The sequence below is a fragment of the Oncorhynchus mykiss genome, chromosome 11 (genome assembly GCF_013265735.2).
Source record: "Oncorhynchus mykiss isolate Arlee chromosome 11, USDA_OmykA_1.1, whole genome shotgun sequence".
NCBI classification, from domain to species: domain Eukaryota; kingdom Metazoa; phylum Chordata; class Actinopteri; order Salmoniformes; family Salmonidae; genus Oncorhynchus; species Oncorhynchus mykiss.
The window spans coordinates 69,892,952-69,903,652 of record NC_048575.1 but is presented as its reverse complement, the minus strand read 5'-3'; the positions used below and the strand labels follow the sequence as shown (position 1 = coordinate 69,903,652).

General features: G+C 42.1%; 2 protein-coding genes across 2 annotated transcripts; one reads left to right on the top strand and one right to left on the bottom strand.

Annotated features, from left to right (window-relative positions):
- Positions 1 to 494: 494 nt before the first annotated feature.
- Positions 495 to 5,092, bottom strand: LOC110536321 (BAG family molecular chaperone regulator 4). The gene is made up of 5 exons (XM_021622055.2): positions 4,812 to 5,092; positions 4,105 to 4,227; positions 3,650 to 3,892; positions 3,297 to 3,566; positions 495 to 3,051 (listed from the first exon to the last, which is right to left on the bottom strand). The coding sequence occupies exons 1-5, from the start codon at positions 4,938 to 4,940 to the stop codon at positions 2,578 to 2,580; spliced, it is 1,239 nt and encodes a 412-aa protein (XP_021477730.2). The 5' UTR covers positions 4,941 to 5,092; the 3' UTR covers positions 495 to 2,577.
- A 394-nt stretch (positions 5,093 to 5,486) lies between these two features.
- On the top strand, positions 5,487 to 8,037 carry LOC110536320 (U6 snRNA-associated Sm-like protein LSm1). Its single transcript, XM_021622054.2, has 4 exons — positions 5,487 to 5,654; positions 5,932 to 6,000; positions 6,177 to 6,292; positions 7,488 to 8,037. Exons 1-4 carry the CDS (start codon positions 5,609 to 5,611, stop codon positions 7,656 to 7,658), a joined length of 402 nt encoding a protein of 133 aa, XP_021477729.2. The 5' UTR covers positions 5,487 to 5,608; the 3' UTR covers positions 7,659 to 8,037.
- Positions 8,038 to 10,701: the final 2,664 nt, after the last annotated feature.

Sequence of the window (10,701 nt, the reverse complement as noted above, 5' to 3'; positions counted from 1 at the left end):
GCCAAACCCTAACATCGCTGGGCCAATTGTGCACCGCCCTGTGGGACTCCCAATCCCAGCCAGTTGTGATACAGCCTGGAATCGAACCAGGGCCTGTAGTGACGCCTCTAGTACTGAGATGCAGTGCCTTAGACCGCTGTGCCACTCGGCAAAGGGTGGCTACTTTGAAGAATCTAATATAAAATATGTTGATTTGTTTAACAGTGTTTGGTTACTACATGATTCCATGTGTTATTTCATTGTTTAAGTCTACACTATTATTCTACAATGTAGAAAATAGTAAAAATAAGGAAAAACCTGGAATGAGTAGGTGTGTCCAAACTTGTTTGACTGGTACTGTGTATCAGCTTGCAGTGTGTTGTCTCACTTTCATTACCCCTCACTTCATTCAAACGTCTTTCACTTTCTCTCTCCCACCTATCATATGACAAACTCTTGTTAATTTTGAGTGTTTATGGTATGTTTTCCAAAAGACTATACAATAACATGCATAACACATTTGAAAAATGTACTGACATTTAATGCAATTCATATGTTTGAGCTGTAGTCATTTCTGAATCAGTCAGGAAAATAGTCCCATCTTATGTTGGAAACATGCATTACGTCAGAAACCGCTGTAGACAGGACCTTGGTCCCTGTTACAAATATAGATATTTTAGTTAGCTAATGGTTCTCTATCTGAACACAAAAATAACATCACAGGAAAAAAAGAAACATGACAAACAGAACATTTTGATCCATGCAAAGCTTAAGAGATTTAAAGTTTATTTTTTATAACGATTTGAAAAAGCACCTGCCGATATTATGGCACTCGTGATTATTATTATTTATTTTGATCAACAAAGTAGCTGATTTCTAAGAAATTAACACAATCTAAGAAAGTGATTTGATTTGTGGTTTAGAAATAAATAAACATCCAATCATAGTGCTGTAGGATGAAGCTGACCCCAACCACCTGTTTCAATACATCCTTCTTCCTTAAAATATCACTGGGCCCGTATCCACAAAGCCTCTACGTAGGAGTGCTGATCTAGGTTCAGTTTAGCCTTTTAGATCATAATGAATAAGATTATATGGACAGGGTGGACCTGATACTAGATCATCACTCATATTCCGAGACTATTTATGGATATGGGTCCTGGTCTGATATGAACTTGAATGGTAAAACTGTGGTAGAAAGGTCAGAGATTACTCTAAAGAAGGAAGTAATTGAACAGGGTCTAAGGTCAGTTTTCCTTTTCGTCCTTCGAAGAATAACACTAAACTGATCCTAGGCCTGCACTTAATTACAATGTCTAACACCAATCAATGGCAAAAGCATTGTGGAGGAGTTGTAGACCAACTACTATACATACATACCAGGGTTAGGATAGATGGAATTAAAACATTAATTTATTCAGGGAGTGAATTGAAACTTCCTCAATATTTCCATTGAGCAACTTTAAGTCATTAATTGAATTTCTTCCATCGACCGCATTGAAAAGCAATTGACTCTACCTTTGTAGATACTGTGTGTGTAACGTTACCCACCTATGGATTGATATTAAAGTCTACAAAGGCAAGTCAGGATGATTTTTTTGGTTGCTCAAATATTATGATCACTTGCTCAAATGTAAATTAAGCAGAAGCGCCATATTGCCTGCCTTTCACTTTTTTTAAATCAGTTTAAAAAAAAAAGTGTGACCTGCCCAACTGCCATAAATCCTGTCTTTCACCTAAAGGGATATCAGTTTTAGGCTATTGAAATTCTTTGCAGTTTGGTTGTATTCACTTTTTAAAAACATATCACCTGACTAATGGAGCAACCTCAGAGCAAGCTCAACTTGCATAACCGCCCAGTTAACTTGACAAAGGCAATAGGGCAACCCTTAATGTAAATCCCTGCGGCAATTTGGAAGGCTGTGTGTGAATGCACACTGTTTGCATTCTGCTTACAATGACAGGTGGGTGATAAGGTTGGGGTGAGTGATAAAGGGAAAATCTCATGGTAGTGCAAATGGTTCATAACATGTAAGAAAACATGGTGAATGGAACACTCATGGTAGAAGTGGCCTTTGAACACAGATCTAGGATCAGATTAGCCTATGCCAAATCCAAGCCTTATTAACCAAGCAAAAACATCTCACCCTATCAGTGATTAAGGGGCAACATTTACCTACTTTGAAATGAACATGGTGACACTATATGAAACCACCATTATAAGACTACATTACACTGGCACAAGCATGACATAACCGATGCTTTAAGCCATCATGGACACTAATGTCGGGTTATGACAACTAACCCAACAACACCATAACTTAGTCATGACTTGATATGTACAACCATTACATTTGCCATCATGAATACTTTGACATGGCATCTCTTATGTTCCTGATCACACCTGCGTGAAGTAGCATAAGCTGGCCTGATTCCAAACCAAAAGTCCTTGTTGAGAACCAGTCTATCTAAACCTTTACGATCCAGGAGATGTAGTCAACAAACAGAGAATTGGGCATTTAATTCCAAGGGACCGGTTTAGATTCAAATGTCACAAAAAAAGAACAGCAAGACCCTTAGAACCAGAACCGGTCCAATTCAGAAGGCCTTTTTCTCCAGCCGGTCCAGGATGGCCTGGATCCTCTGCACAGCCTCCTTCCGGGCCTGCCTGACCACTTCCTGTCCCTGGGTCTCCACTGAGTCCAGAACCAGCAGTTCCTTGGTCAGCAGTTCCTCCAGGTATCGGTAACTCTTGTCCGATTTTTTACCCACAAACTCATCCACATCCTCATGGAGCAAAAGCACCCGGGCCATGACCTGCTGGACTTTGGCCAAGCTGGGGTTGTCGCTCAGGGACTGGGGCCCGATTGGCCCCTGGGGCTGGGTTGGAGGCTCACCCTGGGAAGGCTTTGGCTCCTGCACCCCCCCTCGTCCTGGTTTGTTGTACATCTGGGGAGGTGAGCTGAAGTCGACGGGCTTGCCATTAGTGGGGTTAGGGGAGGGGGCTGGTCTGGGTTTGGGTCCCACCTGTGGGGCACACTGGTGCTGGTGGGGTCCTGGGTAGTGCTGGTCCTGAGGAGGTAAAAAATATTTTTTTTACACAATTAGTGTGTAATGAATAGAAATTAAATTAATTCAGACCCAAGACTGCTATGGTACCAGAGTAGTTCATTTCTGAACTATCCCCTTTCTTCCAAGAAGAACAAAATTAGTACCACTTAGAGGGTATTTTAGAAACAACATGTTCAAATAAAGGAGCGAGACGACCAAAGGCCAATTTAGGTCTTTGAGATGCCTCCCTTGTGTTCCACACGTACCTTGGCTTCATAGGGGGGTGGGGCTCCAGTGCCAGTGCCTGGCCAGGCTGGGGGGTGTTGTGGGCGGACAGGGTTCCCATAGTTGCTGTGTAGAGGTTGGGTGCCTGGCTGCCACTGCTGGTGTGAGGGCCCATACCCACCCGAGTGGGCCCAAGCCTCAGCCTGCGGCCTAGGGTGAAGGGCCTGTCCAGTGGGGTATTGGGGGTTTGCAGGCAATGCAGGACCACCTTCCCCATAGTGTGTGTAAGACCCAGGAGGATAGCTAGGGGCCTGGGAGAAAATAGACAAGAGCCATTATGCCCAACTGCCTTTACCTCAGACACTTAAACACTGCCCTGGTTGAATGCACTTACCCCTTGACAGTGCGGTCCAGGGTAGTGGTGGTGCTGATGTTGGTGCTGGGTGTGGGGTTGTCCTGACCCGCCTGTGCTCTGCTCTGGTCCTGGGCAGCCCTGGCTAGGGTACTGGCCTGTTGCCTGCCTGGGAGACATCTGCTCTGCACAGTAGAATGGGTTGGATGGGTGGAAAGAATTTGCCGGATATTGGCCTGGACCAGTGTTATAGACGCCGTGGCCATTTGGATATGCTTGCATTGCCTGGATAGGGAGAGAGAGGGAATGTGTGCATACATCAGTAAGGGTTTGAATGTGAGTGCCAGACTGCCAGTCTGTGAAAATATTTGTGCGTGAGTAACAAAGTGTCAAGGAAGGGTGAGAGCCTTTGAGATGACGGATTAGGACTTAATCCCCATGTATAGAGGTGGATTTAGAGGGCCTTTGCTATGACATAACATGAGGCCGTACTGTACCTGTGGGTTGTAAGGTGGCTGTACGTCAGATCCTGAAGGGTAGGCATTTGGATAGTGCCCTGCTGTGGAATGTGTCTGGGGATACCAGTAGTTTGAGGAGTAACCAGGGTATTGGGAAGCGTCCTGTGGGCATATGATAAGAAATTTTACCAGGGCTCAAAATCCGCAATGTTTAAATAGTCAACTATATCGACATGAGTAAACAGTAACCCCAGACCTCTATAGTCACGTCACTTCAAGAACTTGTTTGACTAAAGTATCCAATCGTCTAGTAATGAAGCAAGACACTGACCGAATGCAAAAGCATTTCCTACTGTATTACATAATAGCTAGCTAAGGTTAGCTAGCAGCAGAAGAATCACAAAACAGTAGCTATTAACTAGCTAGGATATAAATCATACACTACAAACTGCATAACTAGACAATCTGCATGTCAAATATAACCAAATAAGCAAGTTAGGTAGCTTGCAATATAGGACATCTTACTAGTTAGGTAGATGGGCAAACGGTCAGAAGACGGTTAGCTAGCTAAAGTGGCTGGCTAGAACGCAGGCTAACTAGCTAGCTAGCTAATGAACGCTCAACTGTATACACAGTACAAAAATACTAACGCGTGTTTACGAACATTACATCGTATGTTCTAAAATGTGATTAACATAACTAGTTATCTACGTGTTGACATGAATTAGCTATACAATGTGTCGTACCATAGCGTTATTCCAGTTCACGTTATTATTTTCCGAGTTGAAATTTGAGGGCCAGGCGGATTTGGGATTCGACTGCATTTGATGATGCATCACCCAAGCAGCGTCCCCAGCACTTCTGTCGTTTGTCATTAAAATAAATCGTGATAAAATGGGCTGTCAAATCGGAGCGCTCTGACTGCTATGAAAAACAAAAGCTTTATTGAAATTATCGAGTTGTTGAAGGCATTGACCATGGGCAGCTAAATATATCATTGTTTGCCCCTTTAATTTTCGCCCCTCCCTTTTCCTTTTCCCACGTGCGTGGAATATTTGGTATTTTGACCAATAGGCGCTCAGAGTTTAGAGCAGATCCCACCGAATGCGTCGATTTAAACCAATAATTTGTTTAAACAAATTGCGATGGTTACAATTCGCGGTAGTTGTTTGAATGGCCTAATATTTGTGTCTTATTAAAAACCAAACGCATATTCATTCAAAGTATTACATTATTAGAAAAATGCAATGTCCTAAATATACATCAGTTATGAAAGTTATATTAGCCCAAAATGTCACTTTAATAACTCTATCGAAATTCAATAACAATAACAATGTTATCTATTATCGGATACAATAATAAATTACAGAATAACATTTTCCAATGTTCGGTGCTATCGGCGCTTAATGGGTTACAATTCTACAGGAAGTGCTTCCCTGAGCATGCGTTCCCTGCTCTTCCTGTAGAGAGGATACATATATATACTTTTTAACGATTTGTCTTGACACATGTCATACACGGTGATTAACTACACACGATCAAAATGAACTACATGCCAGGGACCGCGAGTCTCATCGATGACATAGACAGTAAGTTGGGATAGCGAAGGTTAGGCTGAGTTGAGACAGAAGTGTGAGTGAAAAGCCCAAAACATTTCCAACGTTCGAAAACCGTGATGATGATAATGATCAAATACAGTCACTGGTAAATTATGAACCCCTTCTTGTTAACTATTCATCATTTGACACGCGGCGACCTTGCAACATTGTACCCAAAACTCACTGTGCGTGGCGTGGGGGGCAACGTTTGAATACATTGTAACCACGTGCGGTGGCTCAACTATAAACATTCCTTTTTTTCTTGCAGAAAAGCATCTTGTACTTCTTCGAGATGGACGAACGCTAATTGGGTTTCTGAGAAGCATTGACCAGTTTGGTATGGCAAGTTAACAAACTAATAATCATATTTCAGTTTAAACACTAGCCTTCTTAGCTTAGTTTGATGTAGTCAATACTCAGATAATGTAACTTATTCACAAGTAGGTACATTCAGGCAATCAAAGGGGAAATGATCTTAACTTCCCTATCTCATCTCTTCACCTTCTCTTTCAGCCAACCTAGTTTTTCATCAAACAGTCGAGCGCATCCATGTGGGCAAGAAGTTTGGAGACATCCCCAGAGGAATCTTCATTGTGAGAGGAGAGAACGTTGTTTTGCTTGGAGAAATAGTAAGTATTCATCCATGCCACCTTCTTGTTCTTTATCAGTACTTCAAGGCTGCTTTAGTTTCCTTAGTAGAGTAGGCCTACACAGTAATTTGTTTGTGCTAAAGTAAGCCTGTTGATTAGACCAGAGGGGATATACTACAAATTAGGATCATAGAGAATAATAAAAAACCAGAAATAACAGCTGATTTTCTGGTTAATTTAAGAAAGCTAAACATAGATATGTGTGTTTGGTTGTTGAGTCATTTAGACCATGCCCATTTCAAGCTTATCTTTCTAAAACTAAAATGTTATTTCTGAATATTCAGGAAAGTTAGCTGACTAACTTGTTCATTTTTTTGTGTTATACCCCTCAGTTGAATGTGTAGCAGTTTTTCAATATACTCACATGATTAGTAAGTACTTCAGCCCAAACTTTAGTTGTCACCTACGTAGCATGGTTGATTCACACACAGGGCCTGGTTTCCCAAACGCATCTTAAGGCTGTATTCATCAGTAGAAATATAGGATTCTATCGTTCTAAGATGGTCTTTGCTTGAACTCACTGGCCAAGAACCATGCCATCCAGGACCTCTATACCAGGTGCTGTCAGAGGAAGGCCCTAAAAATCGTCAAAGACTCCAGCCACCCTAGTCATAGACTGTTATCTCTGCTACCGCACGGCAAGCGGTACTGGAGCACCAAGTCTAGGTCCAAAAGGCTCCTTAACAGCTTCTACCCCCAAGCACAAGACTGCTAAACAGTTATTCAAATGGATACCTGGACTATTTATATTGACCCCCTTTTTTACGCTGCTGCTACTCACTGTTTATTATCTATGTATAGTCACTTTACCCCTCCTACATGTACATATTACCTGGACTAACCGGTACCCCCGCACATTGACTCGGTACCAGTCCCCACTGTATATAGCCTCTTTATTTTATTGTTACTTTTTTTGTACTTTATATTTGATACATTTTTGTAGCAAATATGAATATTTATTTTTTAAATCTGCATTGCTGGTTAAGGGCTTGAAAGTAAATATTTTACGGCAAGGTTTACACCTGTTGAATTTGGTGCATGTGACATACAGTTTGATTTGATCAGTTGAGAACAATCACTTGCTGGGGTTTACACGTGTGCCACTGCTATTACTCTCCAGAAGGACATGCTTGACATTTACGTTGACAGTATGTTTAATATAATCCCACTTTAGGACGTTGATAAGCTGTGTGACAACGTCTTGCAGCAAGTTTCTATAGAGGAGATCCTGGAGGAGCAGCGATTGCAACAGCAAGCCAAGCAGAAGACAGAGAAAGCCAAGGTGACCGCACTGAAGGACAGAGGCCTATCCATCCCAAAAGCAGATAATCTCGATGAATACTGAAGGCACTTCTGTTCCATTTTCTTCCGTAATACTGGACTTCTCAGTTATATGTTGAATAGGGGATTATTTTGAAGACTATGAAAAGAATGTGTGCTTTGTAGATGACGCGGTTTTGAGTCACACTAAATACTGTACTGATTTAATTTTGATTATGACTCATTGGTTTGAAAGCAAACAATGAATTAAGTGATGCATGATTTGAGGGTAGACCACACAACCTAGATTGTCTTCAAGACTACATTTGATGAGAAATCAATTATGATTTTCATACCATAGCACTGAGAACTAAGTCAATAGTATATAGTGATGAACTATGTTAGTGTAAGCAGACACATTGTAATGGCAAGATTTGTTTTCCATAAAAGTTTTTGTTATTTTATTACTGAAGTCTGCTTTGTTTAATTTGTAAATGGGAATATTCATTTGAGTCTGACTATGGATCACTGCTCTACTGCAGAAGGCACTGTGGTCTCTCATAGAGTGATGGAGGTCTCTAGTATATTAGCATGGGCAGTGCCATTGAGGGCTTCCATCATTTTAATGTAGTCAACTGGGTGGGACTTCCAACTTCATTGGCTGATCCCTCTAGGTGACCCTGTTGAAGTCATGTCCAACCGGATGATCAGGTGGGATCAGCTAATCTGATGGAGAATGGCGCTGGGATGCATAGCGTCCATTTTACGGGCTCCTGACCAAATATTCTATTTTGTGTTTTTTCTTTTTGTGCTGATCTTAAAGTTTTTTTGTACATAATGTTTCCACCATAATTTCCTATTACCGAAAATAGCTTCTGGACATCAGAACAGCGATCACTAACCTCAATTTGGATGAAGAATTCTACTTCAATGATTCGACTGCGCAGGACATAATGCTCACCTGGGACCAGGCCCTTATCCCTAACACAGAAGAGGAAAATATGACGATATAGAGAATAACAAGTCTCTACCCTCTGTTCTATTGGTGAATGTTTAATCATGGGAGAACAACCTAGATGAGATTCATTCAAGACTGTCCTATCAATGTGACCTGAAGAACTGTAATACCCTATGCTTGTCGATATGTAGGCGCAAGTCATTCAGTTTTATTCCCCATATGGGTACGGGCACAGTGAGATGCATGAACACGGATTCAATCGTATATCATGTACAGTACCAGTCAAAGTTCCAACACACCTACTCATTCCAGGGTTTTTCTTTATTTTTACTATTTTCTACATTGTACTACATCAAAACTATGAAATAGCACATATGGAATCATGTAGTAATCAAAAAAGTGTTAAACAAATAAATGTATTTTTGATTCTTCAAAGTAGCCACCTGTTGCCTTGATGACAGCTTTGCACACTCTCTCACCCAGCTTCATGTAGTCATCTAGAATGCATTTCAATTAACAGGTGTGCCGTGTTAAAAGTTAATTTGTCAGAGCCAGCTGTGCCATCAGAGTCCCTGGGTTCGCGCCCAGGCTCTGTCGTAACCGGCCGCAACCGGGAGGTCCGTGGGGCGACGCACAATTGGCCAAGCGTCGCCCGGGTTAGGGAGGGCTTGGTCGGTAGGGGTGTCCTTGTCTCATCGCACACCAGCGACTCCTGTGGCGGGCTGGGCGCAGTGTGCGCTAACCAAGGTGGCCAGGTGCACGGTGTTTCCTCCGGCTGGCTTCCGGGTTGGATGCGTGCTGTGTTAAGAAGCAGTGCGGCTTGGTTGGGTTGTGTATCAGAGGACGCATGACTTTCAACCTTCGTCTCTCCCGAGCCCGTACGGGAGTTGTAGCGATGAGACCCAGATAGTAGCTACTACAACAATTGGATACCACGAAATTGGGGAGAAAAAGGGGGTAAAATTCAAAAAAATAAAATAATTTGTGGAATTTCTTTCCTTCCTAATGTGTTTGAGCCAATCAGTTGTGTTGAGACAAGGTTAGTGGTATACAGAAGATAGCCCTATTTGGTAAAAGACCAAGTCCATATTATGGCAAGAACAGTTCAAATAAGCAAAGAGAATCGACAGTCCATCATTACTTTAAGACATAAAGTTCAGTCAATCTGGAAAATGTCAATAACTTTGAACGTTTCTTCAAGTGCAGTAGCAAAAACCATCAAGCGCTATGATGAAACTGGCTCTCATGAGGACCGCCACAGGAAAGGAAGACCCAGAGTTACCACTGCTGCAGAGGATATGTTCATTAGAGTTACCAGCCTCAGAAATTGCAGCCCAAATAAATCCTTCACAGAGTTCAAGTAACAGACACATCTCAACATCAACTGTTCAGAAGAGACTGCGTGAATCAAGCCTTCATGGTCAAATTGCTGCAAAGAAACTACTACTAATGGACACCCATGAGAAGAACACACTTGCTTAGGCCAAGAAACACAAGTAATGGACATAAGACCGGTGGAAATCTGTCCTTTGGTCTGATGTGTCCAAATTTGAGATTTTTGATTCCAACCGCCGTGTCTTTATGAGATGCAGAGTAGGTGAACGGATTATCTCTGCATGTGTGGTTCCCACCATGAAGCATGGAGGAGGAGGTGTGATGGTGCTTTGCTGGTGACACTGTCAGTTATTTATTTAGAATTCAAGGCACACTTAACCAGCATGGCTAACACAGCATTCTGCAGCGATACGCCATCCCATCTGGTTTGCGCTTAGTGGGAATGTCATTTGTTTTTCAACAGGACAATGACCCAAACACACCTCCAGGCTGTGTAAGGGCTATTTGACCAAGAAGGAGAGGGATGGAGTGCTGCATCAGATGACCTGGTCTCCACAATCACCCAACCTCAACCCAATTGAGATGGTTTGGGATGAGTTGGACCGCAGAGTGAAGGAAAAGCAGCCAACAAGTGCTCAGCATACAGTTGAAGTCGGGAAGTTTACATACACCTTAGCCAACTACATTTAAACTCAGTTTTTCACAATTCCTGACATTTAATCTTAGTAAAAATGTCCAGTCTCATCTGGTTTGCGCTTGGTGGGAATATCATTTGTTTTTCAATAGGACAATGACCCAACATACCTCCAGGCTGTGTAAGGGCTATTTGACCAAG